The sequence below is a fragment of the Neoarius graeffei genome, chromosome 16 (genome assembly GCF_027579695.1).
Source record: "Neoarius graeffei isolate fNeoGra1 chromosome 16, fNeoGra1.pri, whole genome shotgun sequence".
NCBI lineage: Eukaryota > Metazoa > Chordata > Actinopteri > Siluriformes > Ariidae > Neoarius > Neoarius graeffei.
This window is the reverse complement of record NC_083584.1, coordinates 37,817,074-37,840,511: the sequence shown is the minus strand read 5'-3', so window position 1 is coordinate 37,840,511 and position 23,438 is coordinate 37,817,074. Positions and strand designations below refer to the sequence as shown.

At 41.8% G+C, this 23,438-nt stretch overlaps 1 protein-coding gene across 2 annotated transcripts in view; it reads right to left on the bottom strand.

The window, feature by feature from the left end:
* Positions 1–11,574, bottom strand: part of fbxl2 (F-box and leucine-rich repeat protein 2) — a 36,595-nt gene extending 25,021 nt beyond the window's left edge. Inside the window, exons 1-6 of one of the 2 annotated variants that reach the window (XM_060942083.1) lie at positions 11,146–11,574; positions 7,177–7,238; positions 7,020–7,074; positions 6,853–6,927; positions 6,502–6,596; positions 5,872–6,036 (exon numbers count right to left, since the gene is read on the bottom strand). In XM_060942083.1, coding sequence (XP_060798066.1) covers positions 5,872–6,036; positions 6,502–6,596; positions 6,853–6,927; positions 7,020–7,074; positions 7,177–7,238; positions 11,146–11,175 — 482 coding nt within the window. In that variant the 5' untranslated portion in view covers positions 11,176–11,574. The remainder of the gene's footprint in view (positions 1–5,871; positions 6,037–6,501; positions 6,597–6,852; positions 6,928–7,019; positions 7,075–7,176; positions 7,239–11,145) is intronic. The other variant, XM_060942082.1, reaches the window with a different exon arrangement.
* Between the last annotated feature and the right edge of the window lie 11,864 nt (positions 11,575–23,438).

The following is a 23,438-nucleotide window of genomic DNA, read 5'->3' as shown; positions in this document are numbered from 1 at the left end:
TTTTCCACTACAAACGCGGCTGAGCCGTGCCGTGCCGAGTCGAGCTGAGTGGGGCTGTTGGAGTTGCATTTCGACTACAACCGCGCTGAACCGTGCTGGCTGGAAGTGGGTGGACACATTGGGTGGAGTTAGTGAAAGTGGGTGGACGTCACGTGATGTCGTTAAGCAGCGCAAACAGTGACATCAGTGACAGTGGCGGAACAAGTCAGAGCCGGGCCGGGGGCGGGGCAAATGACCGGGCCCTTTATTAAAGCTTATCATAACATCATTTTAGGCTACAAAATGTCCGCAACTGCGGTGTTTACCAATTTCAACACTACCGGGTGCAACTATGTTATTTAGTACATCAAGTCCTTCAAACGAACATGTAACTCAGAAACAAAAAACATTAGGATACTGTACATGGCTCATAATAAAACATCAATAGCCTATACTGCGCACATTATTTGAAGGGCATACGAATGAGCGCTCAGAGTGGTGACAGGAAGAGTCAGAAATAAAAGGAGGGCGGTGCAAACCTCACTGAATGCACTGTGTTTACCAATTTCAACACTACGGGGTGCAACTATGTTATTTTGTACATTAAGTCCTTCAAACGAACATGTAACTCAGAAACAAAAAAACATTAGGCGACATACTGTACATGGCTCATAATAAAACATCAATAGCCTACTGCGCGCATTATTTGAAGGGCATACGACGAGCCTTGCGCTCCGCGAACTCGTCCACGATGCTCTGTATGTCACTGATTCAGTGATCTTTTAAGCAGTAGTCTCACGACCCGGATAGTAAACAATAAACATGGAGGACATGGAGTCGTTAGTGTTGCTGGTCTTGGTGCTGTGGCTTGTTGTCACCGACAACGCCAACAGATACTGGCAAGAGCGTATAGATGAGGCGAGGCGCATAAGGCTTCAGAAATTCTCGTAATTCGTAATTATTCTTCTTCCGGGTTTGCGGTGTTTACAGATCCCAGCGTGCTCGCGGGGCGTGTGTGGGCATGTGAGGACACTCCTCCTCACCAATCAGTGCACAGGGGAGTGTCTGCTCACGCCCCCAGCCTCACTCGGCACGGCTTGGCTCGCTTCAGCCCCACTCCAAAACGGTGCGAGTTTTAGGGGCTAAGCAGGGCTGAAACGAGCTGAGTCGTGCTGGTTTTTGGTAGTCGAAACGCGAGCCGTGTCGGGCTGAAGTGAGCTGAAGCGAGCTGAAGTGAGCTGAAAAAGGGTAGTGGAAAAGGGCCATTACATGACTAAATTGTGAACTTTTAGTGCTTAACCATTAACGATCAATTTTTGGCTAAATAAAACAATTTGAAGTGGTTGTTTTGTTTCATAGTGGTGCTTTACATTAACACTTCTAACTTGCATCATGGACTCTGAAATGGAGGTGTGCACGTTTGTACCACCATCATCATCATCAAGCTTGCTCCTCCCACAGAAAAATCTTCCCAAGCCTATGATCGCTCCCACTGTTATTTTTATTGTACCTGCCTGTGATATCTAACACTTAGTTGGTTCTATTTCCCAAAATTTAAACAAATTTATCAGTGACTCTTAAGATAAATAAAAATTAATAAATGTTGTAAATGCCGCATGAGCAACTTGTACGTTCCCATGTTAATGAACGTGGCCTTCTGCTGTCTCTCAAGCTTCATATTAGACCCGCTGTTTTAAAGTAAAAACTGCCCGCTCATGAAGCTTTTTCATCCTAGGAACACCTCGACTCTGAACAGCTAAGACATGCTGGTTTTGAACTTATAATGAGGAAAATTAATACATACTTCTCTTTTTAAAAAAATGTACTTGTAAATGTGGTTTACTGATATTTGATTTACTTTTCTTTTTTCTGATTATTAAATTTTTTTTTGGTTTTAAAATTGCTATTCTTTATTTCAGATATAAAAATATCTGAGAGAATACTATATTTTATAGTACAAAAATTACCACAAATAGAATACATTGGAAGCCCATTTCTACTGCATGAAAATTAAAAAGCAATAAATATTATTCTAAAATGCCAAGTCTTACATTTCTTAAATTAATGACCCATGTACCAATCTCATATATATTTCAAGAATATTTACTCCTAGGTTTGAGAAAGTCTCATTATTTCAGGTACCATGTCATACTTCCACTTTTATCATCGTGTTTAATTTACACATGTATCAAAGAACAGAATGGGCTTCCACGGATTATTTAGACAAGAGACAATGCCATAAACGTACTGCCACACTCTACATGACGTATGGGAAATTGCTGGCCCATCAGTTAAGTTGTATACTGTACATGTTTATATAAGCAGCCTTAGTAGAAAATCTCTACAAAACTGCCCCAGGTATAAACAAAAGTTAGACCATGCAAGAGTTAATAATTGTGCTATAACCTCAGCTTTGATTAAACATTCACCTTAGAGTCACTCAAAGCTAAACGCAGTTTATCAGATTTATATTACAACCCTGCAAAGTTAGGAAGATCTGGTTAATGGAGATCTGGCCTTCTATTCATTAAGGAAGTCATCAAAATACTTTTAAGCCATTAATTCAATCAATCATTCTCAAAAGACATTTAAATATCTAGATCCTCTTAATTCCCCTATCTGACTTCAAAGGCTGAAAAACTCAAGTCGTAATGAAGGCGTCATGGAGTTAAGAGTTAATTAAATAAAGTGGCAGTGCAGTGTACCATGAGATTAGAGCATTAGCCAAGATTATACATAATGTACTGTGGAAGTTCTTTGAAAGTAGTAGTTTGTAGCAAAAGGTTTTCATGCTTCATTTAACAAACGCTGGCTTTGTATTTACCCCATCACACTTCATAGCAAACAAACACACCAAAACCATAAGGACCAAAATAATAATGCAGTGGTGCTTGAAAGTTTGTGAACCCTTTAGAATTTTCTATATTTCTGCATAAATATGACCTCAAAGATCATCAGATTTTCACACAAGTCCTAAAAGTAGATAAAGAGAACCCAGTTAAACAAATGAGACAAAAATATTATACTTGGTCATTTATTTATTGAGGAAAATGATCCAATATTACATATCTGTGAGTGGCAAAAGTATGTGAACCTCTAGGATTAGCAGTTAATTTGAAGGTGAAATTAGAGTCAGGTGTTTTCAATCAATGGGATGACAATCAGATGCGACTGGGCACCCTGTTTTATGGATAGATCCCTGTTCTTTAAAAGTCTGATCTTCACAACACATTTGTGGAAGTGTATCATGGCATGAACAAAGGAGATTTCTGAGGACCTCGGGGGGGGAACAAAACAAAACAGTGCATTGTTGATGCTCATCAGGCTGGAAAAAGGTTACAAACCCATATCTAAAAAGTTTGGACTCCACCAATCCACAATCAGACAGATTGTGTCCAAACGGAGGAAATTCAAGACCATCGTTACCCTCTCCAGGAGTGGCTGACCAACAAAGATCACTCCAAGAGCAAGGCGTGTAATAGTCGGCGAGGTCACAAAGGACCCCAGGGTAACTTCTAAGCAACTGAAGGCCTCTCTCACGTTGGCTAATGTTAATGTTCATGAGTCCACCATCAGGAGAACACTGAACAAGAAATGGTGTGCATGGCAGGGTTGCAAGGAGAAAGCCACTGCTCTCCAAAAAGAACATTGCTACTCATCTGCAGTTTGCTAAAGATCACATGGACAAGCCAGAAGGCTACTGGAAAAACGTTTTGCGGACAGATGAGACCAAAACAGAACTTTTTGGTTTAAATGAGATGCGTTATGTTTGAAGAAAGGAAAACACTGCATTCCAGCATAAGAACCTTCTCCCATCTGTGAAACATGGTGGTGGTAGTATCATGGTTTGGGCCTGTTTTGTTGCATCTGGGCCAGGATGGCTTGCCATCATTGATGGAACAATGAATTCTGAATTATACCAGTGAATCCTAAAGGAAAATGTCAGGACATCTGTCCATGAACTGAATCTCAAGAGAAGGTGGGTCATGCAGCAAGACAACGACCCTAAGCGCACAAGTCGTTCTACCAAAGAATGGTTAAAGAAGAATAAAGTTAATGTTTTGGAACGGCCAAGTCAAAGTCCTGACCTTAATCCAATCGAAATGTTGTGGAAGGACCTGAAGTGAGCAGTTCATGTGAGGAAACCCACCAACATCCCAGAGTTGAAGCTGTTCTGTACGGAGGAATGGGCTAAAATTCCTCCAAGCCGGTGTGCAGGACTGATCGACAGTTACCGGAAACGTTTATAGTTGCAGTTATTGCTGCACAAGGGGGTCACACCAGATACTGAAAGTAGAGGTTCACATACTTTTGCCACTCACAGATATGTAATATTGGATCATTTTCCTCAATAAAAAAAAACGACCAAGTATAATATTTTTGTCTCATTTGTTTAACTGGGTTCTCTTTATCTACTTTTAGGACTTGTGTGAAAATCTGATGATGTTTTAGGACATACTTATGCAGAAATATAGAAAATTCTAAAGGGTTCACAAACTTTCAAGCACCACTGTAATAATAGTGCTGGTGATAGAACCAAGTAATCAGATATCAGCATTGATTAACACATTCAGCGAAATTGATGTCAAGTGCTCATTTTGGGATGGAAAAACTCAATTAGCAGTGTAAAGTTACACAGAATATCAAAAATAGGCTAAAAATACCTAAAATAATATCTTATTTCCATTTAATACAAATAAGAAAAGCAACAGTTTAAAAAATAATAATAAATTAAATTTTTTTTTTAAGTGCAAAAAAAAATTACATCTTAAAGTTAAATCATCTTGAACACAGTCCAATTTGCCTCGTATTTATTATTATAAGATTAATCTTATGATAATAAATTTCTTATTTTTAATTTTACTAAATTCAAGCGTTATATTTTCTTATCCTTTTGGCAGATAATTAGCAAAATTACAGAAGACTTTCAAGCTTGAAATTAGAAATGATTTCTAGAAATAAACTTAACAGTATTATATTTAGTTACTGTAATCTTATAGGAAATACTAGACAAATCTGACTATATTCAAGATATTTTCACTTGCTAAGCTGTCATTTTTTTTTTGCACTGCGAAATTATAAATCCAGCAATTGGCGTAGTTTACAAATAAAATTGTGACCAAATTGTTCTAAAATTCTAAATAACTTAGCCATGTAATTTCACTTCATCTTCTGTGCTGTGTGCTCAGATGGGTGTTTCCACCGATTGTGAGCGATCGTGACACACCACGCGGGTAGGAGGAAGACCTGATTTGACTGTGGACTCTTTTGGATGCAGCTTGAAAACGTGTTGGGAACGTGAATGGGAGAAACAGGAAACCAGCTAGAAATAAGTCACCATGACAACCCGACTGTAAACAGAGTCACAGACTGGGTGGGTGCAGGGATGTGATAGATTACTGTGATTTTGCACAAGGATAACAGTCTTTAGATATCTCTCAGCATAAAAATGGAAACCTACACTTTAAAACACTTTCAATAGGCTCCTGAAATAATGCTACTGAATATCAGAACTCTTTCGAAAAACAATTATATATTATGGTATCTCTTCCCTTAAGCAATTTACTATACAATATTACAAACGCTAACTGCAATCACATTTTCATATTATGATGAGGCGACACGACAAACGAGTCTCATCTGAGGTTGTTATTTTAGTTTTGCTCAAACCAGGACAGAAAAACAAACAGCTGTACACAAACATACCAAGATCTCTTCAGATAACAGAACAAGCACTCCTATCCCATACAATGGCTAAATAACAAGCCGAGCCCAAATAAGTCCTAACGCAACACTAAAGTGTTTCCATAAAACAGGTTTTAACTAATAAATCCTCTCCCTTTTAGTCCATTAACTGTTTGTCTGGTAGACATTTAAAAACCTGTTACTGACCTTAATGCCTTGAGTGCATGGTTGGTGATGGACACACAGGACGTGAGGTCGAGGTGGCGGAGTTTGGCGCAGAACTTGCTGAGGCTGATGCAGGTGGAATCTGTGATCTTAGTGCAGCCGTTCAGATTCAGATGCTCTATGTTACGACAATTCTGTGCAAAAGTCCTGCCAAAAATACCAATAAGACCTTTGGTTTTTGGAACACTGAAATCTGAATTCTATTGATCACAGATGTTTGCTACAACCCAGAAAATTACAAAATGTTCACGTGAACACTAACCCAGGGGATCAGTTAATATCGGTTCAAAACAGCTAGGCAACTGTCAATCAATCAATCATTCAAGATTCTTTTTTTTTTTTTTAAAAAGGGACACTTGGCATATTTTTAAGTGATTACATATATAACAGCATACTTCAGTTTTAAAATGCAATGCTCCTACACAATAAAACGCAAAGCCTGGCAGGTCTGCAAACCAAACTTAGAGTCTTTCTGACTTATCAACGGTCATGTCATATAAAGCAGATGCAGGAGTGCAATCAAATATAATTGGACACGATGTTCAACTTCACAATTCAGTTTAATGATTTAGCTGCTAGGTAACACAAACTGTGATTGTGAGTGAAGCTCACTTCATAGAGGCATCGCCTACGCTGAGACAACCTCTCAAACTCAGCTGTCTCAGAAAGCCGCCACATCTCTTTGAAATGTTCTCTACCACGCGACCCTGAAAAAGAAAGACAGAAACAAAGACAAGGAAAAAGACAGAAGAAATGAGTGAGGGATCAGGGGTGACATCATGGCCTATGGATTCAGTGACAAAGCCTCCTGACCCAGTACTAATCCTACACACACACACACACCACAAACCAATGCCTACACACACTTACTTACACATACACAAATAGCTACACACTATTCCTCACACGTATGCAGTATACTCCAGCTACATTTCACATAGTAACATATGGCTCCTCCTTCACCTCAATATCTGTTTGGAAGTTGAAGAGATCAATCTTCTGCCAGTTGCTTCCATCCAGTGCTAGAACATTCCATGCCTGTACGTTTTCAGAAAAATAAAGATTTTCTCAACATTTCAAGGACATGCCATTCTAACCCACTGTGAGACATGCCTTAATGCGGGACATACCTTGGATACCTGGGCACATCTACACAGCGTAACCACATCTAGGTAGGAGAAAATCCTGAATAAAGAGGCAATGAGAATATGTATTAGAAAAGATTATAATAAAAATTGCACTGTGTGGTACAGGACAGACCGTGGACAGGGACGTAAGTAAATTTACCTGAGCAGGAGCTCTTTGGGAAGCTTTTTGTTGATCGGGGCTTCATCACTGTTTGAGAACACCTGTGGGAAAGCACAAGTACGAGGGAAACCTACCATTAATCATAAATGCAAATTTCAAAAACTGGCTCACAAATGTGTCTGATGAACAACTCAGCAAAGTTCTCTTAGATGGAGAGACACACACACACACACACACACACACACACACACACACACACACTCCTGGACATGAGCTACAGTTGGACTATATCTAGTTAATATACATGTGCAGACACAGAAAAACAAAGTGTCAACGTCAAGATCTAAAATAATTGTACCACTAATTTGATTGTATTATAAATTCTGCCTCCATTGTAACAAATATTACAGTACTAGATATTTAGTGGGTTAGCTTTACACAGACTACAGTTTATTCATTATCCCAGATTATCACAACAAAAATGGTCAGGTAGTGTACAGTATGTTAAAATAAGACCGTTATCGTGAACCTAAACGCGATATAAATATTCTCAACAAACTCCGATGCCCACCTTTTGCCGTTATAACTGCATCCAAGAGTTTGTGCAAATTTAGCGGAATATTCTCGACTGATTTCTCTTATGATGTCATTCATGACAACTCTGCTAGATGTCACAATCTGGTCTTCTTCCAATCTGTACTGGAAAAACATTTTTGTCCTTTTGTTACAGGATTTGCCTGTATTCTGTTTTTAATATCCTATAATTATATTTTTGTTCAACATTCTAAAACACAGATGCTTTGCTTTTAACCCAGAAAGCTCCAGGGATGCAAATTTTTGCTCATGACATACCTTTTTTAAACCAGACAGACAGCACCAAGGCAAAACTTTTGGTTTATTTCAGACTATTTCCCTGGGGAGGCACTTATCTGGTACTGGATATCGATACTTGAACTGGTTCTGGATTGAAACAGTATTAGGTCAGATTTTACATATGTACCAATCCAATCCACTGAGGTGATTGTGCACAATGTTGATCAGCAAAAACACAAATCTTGCACTGATCATAGGACGAAGTCTTCAATCCTGTCACCAGTGCACAGCTAATGTTTTGCAGAGAATCACAGTAAGGATGTGAGCACAAGGTCAGCATCAACTATCTACTGATACTAGAGCCCTGATATCAGTATTGTATTGGGAAAATAATTGGAATAACTGCATTCCTGTCATGTTTCTGGTGTTTTTTCTTGATGTTCTGGATTGTTCTCTTATTACAGGATACACTCCACACAGTATCACATACAACCTTGAATTCTTTTTTTCAGGATCAGATTCAGATTCTGACCCTGAATCCAAATTCTAAATCAAACTGAACTCTAAACTTCTATTCATATTTGAACAATTCATAATTCCACAGATCACTTTGTACTATTGCAGTTTATAATATTTTTGCTGCTGTACATTTTAATATACTTTTATATTTAATTCTGTGCTGAGCCAAATTGCAACGGAATTTTGTCCTGTGTACACTTGTTGCATACTGAATGACAATAAAGGTTGTCGATCCTATCCTGTCTATTCAGGATTTACTGGTTACAAACACTACAGTAGACAAAGAATCTGAGTTCTGGTTAGACTTATAGACATTACACATTACAATAAGGTATGTAATTGTACAGAATGTTAAAAGGACTGCTTGCTATGAATGGAAGTGGAGACTATTGCACTGTAAGTAAGTCATTCATTCCTTTCCTATGCTATTTATCCCTTGCAGGTCACAGATGAGATGGAGTCAATTCCAGGTGACATCGGGTGAGCGGTGGGGTACACCCTGGCCAGGTCACCAATTTATCATGGTGCTAATACAGACAGACAGACAGACAGACAGACAACCATTCACACTCACATTCACACCTACGGCCAATTTAGAGTAGAGTCGACCTAATCTGCAAGTCTTTGGACTGCAGGAGGAAACCCATACGGGCACAATGACAATATGCAAAGTCCACACAAAAAAGGCTCTGGTCAAACCCAGAACCTTCTTGCCGTAAGGCGACAGTGCTAACCACTGCACTTCCCTGCACTGTAAGGAAATAAAGAAAGAAAAAGAAAATACTGCACAAGAATGTTGCTGAGATAAATAAATCACACAGAAAAATGTTAGTGCATCTTGAACACAAACTACAATGCTGTGTGTGTAATATATATGACACAGTCATCATGTCTGTGAGGCAACAGAGATACAGAAAATCACAAAAGATGAAGACTTTTGCAATCAACTGTATGCGACACTTGTGAGAAGAAATGTCGAAACAGGATGCCATTTATGTACTAAGAAGAGTTGCTCAGGCCCCATACATACCCCTATAGAGTCAGGAAGCCACTTATCCACTAAGATGAGTTGCTCGGGCTCCATACATACCCCTATAGAGTCAGGATGCCACTTATGCACTAAGAAGAGTTGCTCGAGCCCCATACATACCCCTATAGAGTCAGGAAGCCACTTATCCACTAAGATGAGTTGCTCGGGCTCCATACATACCCCTATAGAGTCAGGATGCCACTTATGCACTAAGAAGAGTTGCTCGAGCCCCATACATACCCCTATAGAGTCAGGATGCCACTTATGCACTAAGAAGAGTTGCTTGGGCCCCATGCATACCCCTATAGAGTCAGGATGCCACCTACATACTAAAAAGAGTTGCTCGGGCCCCATGCATACCCCTATAGAGTCAGGATGCCACCTACATACTAAAAAGAGTTGCTCGGGCCCCATGCATACCCCTGTAGAGTCAGGATGCCACTTATGCACTAAGAAGAGTTGCTCGGGCCCCATACATACCCCTATAGAGTCAGGATGCCACTTATGCACTAAGAAGAGTTGCTCGGGCCCCATGCATACCCCTATAGAGTCAGGATGCCACCTACATACTAAAAAGAGTTGCTCGGGCCCCATGCATACCCCTATAGAGTCAGGATGCCACCTACATACTAAAAAGAGTTGCTTGGGCCCCATACATACCCCTATAGAGTCAGGATGCCACCTACATACTAAAAAGAGTTGCTCGGGCCCCATACATACCCCTGTAGAGTCAGGATGCCACTTATGCACTAAGAAGAGTTGCTCGGGCTCCATATATACCCCTATAGAGTCAGGATGCCACTTATGCACTAAGAAGAGTTGCTCGGGCCCCATACATACCCCTATAGAGTCAGGATGCCACTTATGCACTAAGAAGAGTTGCTCGGGCCCCATGCATACCCCTATAGAGTCAGGATGCCACCTACATACTAAAAAGAGTTGCTCGGGCCCCATGCATACCCCTATAGAGTCAGGATGCCACCTACATACTAAAAAGAGTTGCTCGGGCCCCATGCATACCCGTATAGAGTCAGGATGCCACTTATGTACTAAAAAGAGTTGCTCGGGCCCCTATAGAGTCAGGATGCCACTTATGCACTAAGAAGAGTTGCTCGGGCCCCATGCATACCCCTATAGAGTGCACTATATTCTGTATGCTTTAAATAATACCTTGTATACCATCTGTAGTGCGTTATATCTTACATATGAAGTCATTTTGGATTTTGTTTCCCACCCAAACAGTGCTATTTACCATCTAAACCACATACATACATACATACATACATACAGTACTGTTTGGACACACTCTTTAGTGGCCTTTGTGCTCCTAAACGCACGCGCAGATCAGAAAATCAGCTTGATCTGGACTTGCACCGAGAGCGCGAGACAATCCAGATCAAAAGGATTCAGGCCTGAGAGCTCGAGCCGTGCTGTGCTGCTAACGATGATCGGATCACCGACCATAAACAAGCGTGTAACCATCACAACACGTCCAAAACAAGCTGGCTCCCACGCACGCATGCCTGCCTGCATGCAAATATACACATACATACACACACGCACGCACGCGCTGCCGCCCATCCCATCGCCCTTGTCCGTTTCCTCGCGCGCAGTAAAACAGCTCGAGCACCTCAAATCTGCGTTACCTCGAATCTGCCCTTGGTGATGCTGTTCATCTCCGCCGCGGTGTCAACAATAATACCGAGCGCCGAATTTCTTTCCTTTCTATTTCTGTATTTACTGTGCTTTCTTTACAGGAGCGCGCCTTCTTCCTTCTTCCAGGACGGAGAACTGCGCCTGTGTGTGTCGGAGACCGGAGGAGTGCGGGGCAGGGCACCGTCCGCGCGGTCCACCGCCAAACATCCCAGTCAAAATAACAATAATAACATGGACGAAGCACACCGCTGCTGCTGCTGCGCTTTAACCTCACTTCCGCCTCACGAGCTGCTACCCTGACTACATTTCCGCTCGCGCTCGAGCTCAAATTGCTCCCAAGCTCTGCTGCAGTGCAGGATTAATGTTCAACTACATTACAGAAACTCGAGCACAAGCACAACGCTATATGGATACTTAACTCCAGCCTGAGAGTTTATTTTACACACACACACACACTCCTGTTCTAACAGGGCATTGGCGAGTGCCGTCGTGACGTCATTTATGCGGGAAAAACGCACGCCTGGCTGATTGTTTTGAGAATCTTCCTAGCCTCAGTACACTCATGTTTCTGCCCAGCTATGTAGGGCTACGCTTAATTAACAGTTATTAGCCTATAATTAACAGTTATGTCATTCAAATACACCCATATTTACCGAGCAAGCTATTTCCAGAATGTTCAAGGGTTCTTTGGTTCTCAAAGGCAATGGACTTATAGAGGGCTCCGAGATGGTGCTAAAAATAGTAACACTGCGGTCTGCGAGGCCATCTTGGAAGTCACTCGTTCCAGAGCGCTCATAGAGTACACATCAGCTATTTGCATTCACCGATTCGTTTCCGCGTTAGAGGGCTTAGAAGCTTGGATTTTTTAAGAATTTAGAGATGTGAAGTGATGGAGCACTACTGTGATAGTTTGGATAAGCAGGCACGGGAGCGTTATGCTGAGAAGTTACGGGAGCGTTATGCTGAGAAGTTACGTTTCATTGGGAATGTAGATCCATACACTGTTAGTGAGAAGGAATGGAAAGCTGACCCCAGCTTGTTGCCGCATGTGACATACATCGATCTTGTGAACTATCTAGTGTTTCACCCAAGTCCATTTTGTGAACTAAAGGATTTCCAGAACTACAAGAGTATGGAAGCATACAATAGATTTGTGTCCGGTTGGGTCCACGATGTGTCGGTGTTATAACTATTATAATTATCAATTATTTTAGTCAGTGAATAAAATGTAGGCCTAGTATGTAACTTGTACACGGGCGATTGCTCTAAGACAACGAGGGAGGCTCAGCCTCCTCTAAAAATGATGAACATCGTGTAGGATGAATTGCGCTAGGCTTATGTTATAGCCAACCTTATAACATTGCTATTTCAGATCCAGAATCATAGAAATATATGTGCTCAACCCAACTACAGTGCGAAACCATTCCGTTATAACTTTCCCCAGTTCGCCTAATGTGTTTTCCCCCTCGTGACAGCGCGATGCAGCGCAGCCTCAGTGGACTTCAATGGCATTTGGGAGCTCTGCGCTTTCAATATCAAAATGCAAGACGATTATTGGACAAATACTGCGAAAACGCCCGCCCACGGAGTCCCACGGACTCCCAGCCTCAGTGGACTTCAACGGCATTTGGGAGATATGCGCTTTTCAATCTCAAAATGCAAGACGGTTATTGGACAAATACTGTGAAAATGCCCGCCCATCGGACTCCGAGCCTCACATGGGAGGGACATGGCAAAGCTTTCCGCGAGGAGACTGGTGATTGGTGAAAGCGGCCGGATATTTTCTTTGATTGACAGCTCGTTTCAACTATAGACAGGCAGCGGTGAGTTTCAGTTCAGTCCCATGCAGATTCGCAAGTGCTGTGGTGTATTGTAAGAGATCAGCTTACATTTCGATTTCATTCATTACATACGGTTTCTACCAGCTTTTTTAGTTTGTATATATTTTCATTGTAAATAAAGTGTAAATATAGTGCTGTCAAGTTTGCTATCTTAGTTCCAGAAATTTTGTTTGTTTATTACTGAACTTGAACTTGAGGGGGCTAGTCAGCTAGCAAGAAAGCTGCGCACGGATGCCAAGCATTGCTGATTTAATTTTGGCGAAGCCATTTGCCAGTCTTCCTTTTGAGGAAAAAATTAAAATTAAAGAGCAGGGTAGACCAACGCCTCAAATTGACTTGGTGAAAAAGGTAGGGAATAATACTCGTTCCTTTCAGCTCTCCTGGTACGAGAAAGTGAATTGGCTAACAGCAAGTGACCCACATCAACAACAGTAAATAGGCTACTTTAGTAATATGTCATGGATGGACCAAAAATATAGAATCTATTTAAAATGTTTATGCTGAGTATATTATATTGGAATATATATTTTTCTGGATATGACTTAAACACAGCTACAATTTGTAAAACATTTTTAAACAAAAACACAGCCAAGAACATTTCACACTACAGACCTGGATTAAAAGTGAAGGGTTATCAAAATTGTCAATAAAACATTTGTCAGTCAAAATAAGTAAAATATAGGGAAAGTGTCATTGAATTAAATGTGTGGCACCCAGCTCTACTGCTGAGGTTCCTGACAAAGAGCTGCTTTCAATAATGATCAATTTTTAAACAACATGCCACAATTTTAAAATATAAAATGTGAAAATATACCCCTCCCCCAACACCACCACCATATTGGACAGTAGGCTAATGGGCCAAAAGAACCTGTTATTTCACAGTTTGTGACGCTGCCAACAATCAGCCAGATCAGAGGCAAGAGTATGGGCAAAATTGATGTGTTTTTTCTTTTAAAATCTGGAAATATCGTAACCGACCAGCCTCCCCTGTTTGAAAGACTACCAGCCGCCACTGAACTTGTACTAACAGCATGTGTACATAAACATTACTAGGCCTAGATCTTAAATGCTATTTGATGCAACAATGCACTGCAGTAGACATAAGCTACCTAATGTGACAAATATATCCATTAATCATTGCTGAAAGTACATAGAAAAGATAATAGTTTGTATCACATTTATTTTAGTAACTATGAAATTCAAGACAATATTAACCTACCTGTCACAAAGTGATCAGAACAAATCCGGATACAGTCAAGTTGTCCTAAATTTGATCGGTTGATGGCAGCCAGCCACTGTCGTCTCCTCTGCTCGCTTTTCTCCTGTGCTGCAATTCCCTGGTTAGTCACGACTTCAGGGAGTCTGTGGAAGCTTTTGCCACCCTTTTCCCCCCGGCTACTACAGCCAACAATGACACACGTATTCGGCATTGTCACCCCTTTTTGCTTCACTGAACAACAACAATGCACTGACACAGCCTGACCCAGGCAACCTTTGACTTCCAATATGGCCACCGCTGGGTTCGCGCTGACCTCGAAGCACTCTATACGTATAGTTGTTGTTTTTTCTGTAACTGCTTATCCTGTGCGGGGCAAGCTGGAGCCTATCCTAGCTGACCATGGGTGAAAGGCAGGGTACACCCTGGACAAGTCACCAGCTCATTGCAGGGCTGACACACACACACACTCGGTCAATTTAGAAGCACGGTCGCCTCACAGCAAGAAGGTTCCGGGTTCGAACCCAGCGGCCAGCGAGGGCCTTTCTGTGTGGAGTTTGCATGTTCTCCCCATGTCTGCGTGGGTTTCTTCCAGGTGCTCCGGTTTCCCCCACAGTCCAAAGACATGCAGTTAGGTTAACGTGGGGCCTCGAGCAAGGTACCTAACCCCTGACTGCTCCCCCACTGCTCTGTGTGTGTGTGTGCGTGCATGTGCTCAGATGGGTTAAATGCAGAGGATGAATTTCACGGTGATTGAAGTTGTGACACTGTTCACACACACACACACGCACACACTCGGTCAATTTAGAGCCACCGATTCACCTAACCTGTGGACTGTGGGAGGAAACACGGGGAGAACATGCAAACTCCACACAGAAAGGCCCTCATTGGCCTCTGGGTTCGAACCCATACCTTTTTGCCGTGAAGCGACAGTGCTAACCACTACACCACCGTGCTGCCAACGGCTTTATATAGAATTGTGTCAATTCAAAGAACCATTTCAGTGCTTAAATAGGTCTTTGCAGTTCAGTTTATACAGTATATGCCATTCAAATTAATCCGGGAAGAGAAATGTTATCGTCTCTCAAACAGTACATCCAGAGCAGGGGCAGGGGGTCGGGTTCAGGTTTGAATCCTTAATGTTTTATACAGGTCCAAATGTTTATTCAGGTAGTTAACTGATAGCATACACAGCACAGATGATTATATGTGTCAAGTAATGTTTTGCGGCTTCATCGCGCTATACTGATATTCGTGAAAGGGAAACAAAATTATTATTCTACACTCTCAGAAAATAAAGTGCACCTTGAGGGGTACAACAGCTGGTCACTGGGGCAGTACCCACTAAGGTACTAATTTGTACCATTTATATGCTGCTTGAGAACATTATATTTACCTTTTTGGCCCTAAAAAGGTACATATAGTTACTTTGAGGTCCAATAATGTGCCCTAGGGGGTACATTAGTGTAGACTGTACTTTGGGGGACAGAAATGGACTGCTACTGTACCCCTGTGTCTGACAGTGTATGGAACTACCTTTCTCATGACTGTCATCTCATCTGGACCACAAATTGGAGCAAATTATTAATGTAAGCAATGAATAGCTAGCTACAATTTTCCCAATGTGCTATCTAGCTGGTTCATTTCAGTTGATCGCTTGATATAGCTGCTATTGAGCACTGCAGCAGTAAACTAGCTAACTAGCATTGGCAGCAATCAGTACATGTGCAGGGAGCAGTTAAAACAGTTACTTTTATAGTATTTTGAATGTGTATAAATGGCACGATGGTGTAGTGGTTAGCACTATCGCCTCACAGCAAGATGGTCCTGGGTTCGAGCCCGGCGGCCGGCGAGGGCCTTTCAGTATGAGTTTGCATGTTCTCCCTGTGTCTGCGTGGGTTTCCTCCAGGTGCTCCGGTTTGTCCCACAGTCCAAAGACATGCAGTTTAGGTTAATTGGTGGCTCTAAATTGACCGTAGGTGTGAATGTGAGTGTGAATGGTTGTTTGTCTGTATGTCAGCCCTGCGATGACCTGGCGACTTGTCCAGGGTGTACCCCGCCTCTCGCCCATAGTCAGCTGGGATAGGCTCCAGCTTGCCTGCGACCCTGTAGAACAGGATAAGCGGCTACAGATAATGGATGGATGGATGAATGTGTATATACTGTATGCTAGCTCACTTATCTCAAGGAGGACTAGCTGCACAGTTGTGGTCTGTAGCAGGAGCAGGTCCCACACACACTGCTGACTTTTCTCAAAAACAGAAAGTTGGTCAAAAACATTTTTCCAAACAGTACATGTCTGATCTGTCCATTCAAACCAAAAAGGTGTAGCTCCATGTTTTAGGTGTATATGGCCAATGGTTTTCAAGCAGTCGGATTCTTTGAAATGCTGGCTCCAGATGTATGTGCTGCCTCTTAAATTCTTACAAAGGTCAGCCTTGTCCCAGCGACTAGCACAAAGTCATTTCTTTCTTATAATCACATTGGTTGGAAGTGAGTGAAAGCTCAAGTACAGATGCTTGAATTATTTGTGCATTTAGAGATGCTGCAACTGGACGTTTTGTAACACTACTACTTATGCTTCCATGTTCATAAAATGCATGAAAAATCTCTATTGATCGTGTCCATTAGTGTGTTAAATCACAATTTATTTGTCTGCTACTTGTAATGCAACAAACCAAGGGATGCATTCATTTGCTGTTCATTTGACAGGAGTGAACCAGAAAGATGTGCTTTCCCTGTTTCTGTTTGAAAGCCACTAGCTAGCTAGCTACACTGTGAGAAGTGACGGTCAGTGAAGTATTGATGTACTGATAGAGGAGGAAAATAAGCGCAGACCTGGTTCTGCAAGATAAGATGTCATTTCCCCAGTAGGAAATATGAGCATATGAGCATTTTCCTTTAATTATTTAAAGCAGAACATAAATCTATTTTATTATATGGACACGAGTGTTTTACTGGGAAATACGCCACTCATATTTTTCATACGGGGGCGGCACGGTGGTGTAGTGGTTAGCGCTGTCGCCTCACAGCAAGAAGGTCCTGGGTTCGAGCCCCGTGGCCGGCGAGGGCCTTTCTGTGTGGAGTTTGCATGTTCTCCCCGTGTCCACGTGGGTTTCCTCCGGGTGCTCCGGTTTCCCCCACAGTCCAAAGACATGCAGGTTAGGTTAACTGGTGACTCTAAATTGACCGTAGGTGTGAATGTGAGTGTGAATGGTTGTCTGTGTCTATGTGTCAGCCCTGTGATGACCTGGCGACTTGTCCAGGGTGTACCCCGCCTTTCGCCCATAGTCAGCTGGGATAGGCTCCAGCTTGCCTGCGACCCTGTAGAAGGATAAAGCGGCTAGAGATAATGAGATGAGATGAGATATTTTTCATACGAGCTACATCCGGGACATGGAGAACCAAAACTGTGACATAAATCTCTATATGTCACTCGTGAGGAAATCAATTAATTGTTTTGATATTGGTGCTTTTTGTTTGTGAATGTGTCTATACACATTGGCTTGAAGATATGAAGTTTCTCTTCTTGTGTTGAAATCTCATATTTTTCATACAAAATACATCACAGATCTGAGTGACATATTTAAATAATATTGGCTGGCTTTGAGTGGTCTATCAGGTATATTCCATTCAGCTAGCATGATATTATGGGCAGCACGGTGGTGTAGTGGTTAGCACTGTCGCCTCACAGCAAGAAGGTCCTGGGTTCAAGCCCAGTGGCCAGTGAGGGCCTTTCTGTGTGGAGTTTGCATGTTCTGCGTGGGTTTCCTCCGGGTGCTCCGGTTTCCCCCACAGTCCAAAGACATACAGGTTAGGTTAATTGGTGGCTCTAAATTGACCGTAGGTGTGAATGTGAGTGTGAATGGTTGTTTGTCTCTATGTGTCAGCCCTGCGATGACCTGGCGACTTGTCCAGGGTGTACCCCGTCTCTCGCCCATAGTCAGCTGGGATAGGCTCCAGCTTTAGAACAGGATAAGCAGCTACAGATAATGGACGGATGGATAGCAAGATATTGAAGGAGCTGAAGATGAGTTCCATATCATGCTAGCCGAATGGAATATATCTGATAGACCATGAAAAAAAGCCAGCCAATATTATTATTATTATATATACACACTCCCTTCATATCAGCATTCTCAAAGACCAACACTAGCTTACCTACAACTCGGTACTGTTAGTGTGGCAGTCCTGTTACGTTCCTGCCGGTGTACCAGTAGCATTACCGAAGGCCAATGCTAGCTTACCCATGACTCAATGCTGTTAGTGCGGCAGTCCAGTTACCTTCTAGCCGGTGTAGTGTTAGCAAAGGCCAGTGCTAACACAGTCAAGCCAAATATTATTATTTTCCCTGTGTAACTTACTTAGTTACGTTCAAAATCAACATTGACAACTACATACAACAGAGCGATTTGGCAGCCAAAATTCTCTCAAAATCTTCCACTTTTAGTGAAGCAAACCTCGTGGCCATGTTTGTTTACAAATTGTCACAGTCACTCGCTAGCGCGGAAGTTTTACATCTCTGACGTGTCGCTTTCCCAGCCTTTCAACGTCCGTTGGCATGTTTTTCTTTTGTAAATATGTGTGAAGAATATACAATTAAGTTTTGGTAGCCTTTCAGGTGTTCAGCGCGTCTTCAGCTTCAGTTTTCAGTTTATTTATTTGGTGCCTAATCCTAGCAGTAGCACTGGATTAGCCTCATCTTCTCTCTTTCCTGGCGGACAAAGAAATGATTCTGTGTATGCGCAGCAGAACATTTTTGTCATTGGATATTCGTGTAGGCTCTGACGTGTGACGTTGTGTTGTCTTGGCAATGTACAATATTGTAAGAATATTGCACACTCATTCTCCATTGCGGAGAGTGGTGTAATACATGGAGGTTAAGCGATATGATAACAATATTGCATGCTATCAGTGAACCCACTAGAAGGGAAAAGAATACATGTTTTTATTCCATGGAAAAAGTGGCCCATATGTATAATAATTCCTGATATTTCACGCCAATGATGTCATTCCTAGTGTTTTCCTGCTGACTAGACATGCGTTGTCAAAATGGTGAACTGATTCAAAATTAAAATTCTTTTGATTAACTTGTGTATTTTTTTGTGGATGTGTCCATATAATATAAAGAACATTACACAGTGGCATGAGGATATGAAGTTCATCTTCTCGTGTTGAAAAATACATGACTCATTCACTTTGCTCACTCATGAATATATTCACCACTATAAGATAAACTTCATATCTTCACACCACCGTGTAATATCATATATTTATTTCCTGCCCCTATTAAAGGCCATGTTTTCATCTCATCTCATTATCTCTAGCTGCTTTATCCTGTTCTACAGGGTCGCAGGCAAGCTGGAGCCTATCCCAGCTGACTACGGGCGAAAGGCGGGGTACACCCTGGACAAGTCATCAGGTCATCACAGGGTTGACTCGTAGACTCAAACAACCATTCACACTCACATTCACACCTACGGTCAATTTAGAGCCACCAGTTAACCTAACCTGCATGTCTTTGGACTGTGGGGGAAACCGGAGCACCCGGAGGAAACCCATGCGGACACGGGGAGAACATGCAAACTCCGCACAGAAAGGCCCTCGCCGGCCACTGGGCTCGAACCCGGACCTTCTTGCTGTGAGGCAACAGCGCTAACCACTACACCACCATGCCGCCCTAAAGGCCATGTTTTAAATAAGTAAATGATAAATTCTGAATACCACGAACCACTTCTACTTCTGTCTGACATCAACCAAAAATAAGATGAGCACACCATACTTATCAGTGTAACTGTACAGATCACACAGTGAATTTATTTAGCATATTTCCCTAAGATGTCATAAATTCAATATTTTTGAGAATGACAAAACAGTAGCCAAATTGTGCAGGAAAACCAGACGCCTGGCAACACTGCTTATTACAGCTCCGAGCAATCCAGGTACCCTTTACTGCAGAACGAAAAGTCCAGAAGGTGAAGTCGGACCTGATACAACACCTCCTATCTGGGTGGAGTCTAACTAAAGTCTAGGGAGTGGGGACAACTGTGTGTTTCAGACTGGATAAGCGTGTTGTTCCGTGTTGCAAAAGATGTCATAGATTAGGGGTTAGGGCTGCAGGAGGACTTGGATCAGGTCCAGTGGCACCTTCTGGAATTTTGGTTCTTGCTCATTTTTTACACCTGGTTTTGGAAGGCAGAAAAAAATTACACACAAAACTGGCTTATGACAATTTGCAAATCAAAGAGTTTATGTAATCAGTTGCATTTCCCCACAATTCTTTTGGGCTGATGTGTCTCAAATGTTTAAAGTGTTGCCAAGTGCTTGTACGCAGCATGTTTAGGCTCGTACACAATTTCGTACACAACACATGAGGGTTAGTGAGCAGAATGCAGTCTAATTACTCTTAAAAGCAGGTACAAACAGCTTAGTAGGCTACATCTGGCCCACAGGCTCTGACAGCCCACAGTGCTGATTTGCAGAAAATCATCTATCATGCCATCCTACCCAAAGACAACAGCAGGGGGCAGAAAAAGGACATTCTAAACTTGTCAAAAGTAATAGCCCCTCTTGTGATACTGTTGAGCTTAAATTAGATTTGCCAATAATTCCTTATTATCGGTGTTTGTCAAAAAAAAATCAAATTAGAGGTGTGTGTGTGTGTGTTTTAGTTAGTTAGTTACAGGGTGAGATAAACATGCTGTATAACTATAGGCTATGAATAGGTTGTAGATTTGTAGGTTTTGTATATAGACCGCATGTGGCATGATCTGCATGTAACTGAGTGTCTGTTAGTCTTGATACTATAACAAACTTCTACTTCATTCCGCAGAGCACACACACACACACACACACACACACACACACACACACACACACACACACATCCATACATACACACAGCGCTTTAAGCAAATATTATCTGAAGCTTTTCAGACAGACCCTACTTGTATTGGCCTCTCTCCTGCCACTTACTCACTAAAACACATTCTTTGTCTTGCATGCACACACACACACACACACACACACACACACACACACACACACACACACAAAATTCTATTTTAGGGGAATATTTCCTTTGACTTGTATATTCCTTATACCTCCACCTAACTAACCTTATCCTCAGTCTTATTTTGCAGTTAAAAAACTCTCCAAATATCTCCACAAGATCAAAATGTGTCACATATTTCTAAAATTATGGGGATATCTGGTCCCCACCCCAACATACAGTGGTGCTTGAAAGTTTGTGAACCCTTTAGAATTTTCTATATTTCTGCATAAATATGACCTCAAAGATCATCAGATTTTCACACAAGTCCTAAAAGTAGATAAAGAGAACCCAGTTAAACAAATGAGACAAAAATATTATACTTGGTCATTTATTTATTGAGGAAAATGATCCAATATTACATATCTGTGAGTGGCAAAAGTATGTGAACCTCTAGGATTAGCAGTTAATTTGAAGGTGAAATTAGAGTCAGGTGTTTTCAATCAATGGGATGACAATCAGGTGTGAGTGGGCACCCTGTTTTATTTAAAGAACAGGGATCTATCAAAGTCTGAGCTTCACAACACATGTTTGTGGAAGTGTACCATGGCACGAACAAAGGAGATTTCTGAGGACCTCAAAAAAAGTGTTGTTGATGCTCATCAGGCTGGAAAAGGTTACAAAACCATCTCTAAAGACTCCACCAATCCACAGTCAGACAGATTGTGTACAAATGGAAGAAATTCAATACCATTGTTGCCCTCCCCAGGAGTGGTCGACCAACAAAGATCACTCCAAGAGCAAGGTGTGTAATAGTCAGCGAGGTCACAAAGGACCCCACGGTAACTTCTAAGCAACTGAAGGCCTCTCTCACATTGGCTAATGTTAATGTTCATGAGTCCACCATCAGGAGAACACTGAACAACAATGGTGTGCATGGCAGGGTTGCAAGGAGAAAGCCACTGCTCTCCAAAAAGACCATTGCTGCTCGTCTGCAGTTTGCTAAAGATCACGTGGACAAGCCAGAAGGCTATTGGAAAAATGTTTTGTGGACGGATGAGGCCAAAATAGATTTTTTTGGTTGAAATGAGAAGCGTTATGTTTGGAGAAAGCAAAGCACTGCATTCTAGCATAAGAACCTTATCCCATCTGTGAAACATGGTAGTGGTGGTGGTATCATGGTTTGGGCCTGTTTTGCTGCATCTGGGCCAGGATGGCTTGCCATCATTGATGGAACAATGAATTCTGAATTATACCAGTGAATCCTAAAGGAAAATGTCAGGACATCTGTCCATGAACTGAATCTCAAGAGAAGGTGGGTCATGCAGCAAGACAACGACCCTAAGCGCACAAGTCGTTCTACCAAAGAATGGTTAAGGAAGAATAAAGTTAATGTTTTGGAATGGCCAAGTCAAAGTCCTGACCTTAATCCAATGGAAATGTTGTGGAAGGACCCGAAGCGAGCAGTTCATGTGAGGAAACCCACCAACATCCCAGAGTTGAAGCTGTTCTGTACGGAGGAATGGGCTAAAATTCCTCCAAGCCGGTGTGCAGGACTGATCAACAGTTACCGCAAACATTTAGTTGCAGTTATTGCTGCACAAGGGGGTCACACCAGATACTGAAAGCAAAGGTTCACATACTTTTGCCACTCACGGATATGTAATATTGGATAATTTTTCTGAATAAATAAATGACCAAGTATAATATTTTTGTCTCATTTGTTTAACTGGGTTCTCTTTATCTACTTTTAGGACTTGTGTGAAAATCTGATGATGTTTTAGGTCATTTATGCAGAAATATAGAAAATTCTAAAGGGTTCACAAATTTTCAAGCACCACTGTACGTGCACCCATGCGCACATATTTTCTTTTGTTTGTACTTATTTGTTTATTTATTTTTGTAAATAAGCACATGCAGATTGGCTGCTTGTTTGCTGCTTTTTCGATTTCCAGTTGATTACTGGGTGAGGGTTAGGTGTATGCTGGAGTTAGGTGTAGACATTGCAGTATTTAGCTACACTGAAACGCATTCAAACATCAGGCTGTTAGGTGTCTGTGTGTGTAGGCTGTGTATTGGTGGGAGTGTAACTGCAGTGGGAGAGCACAAATTGCTCGTTCCTTATCGAGAACCTTCATCAGACTACTGTGTGGTGATGCGCCATATTTTCTCCTGCCACTTTTAGTTGTGTAACGGGCATGGGCAGAGGTTGGAGAGGCGCGCCCTGGTGACAAG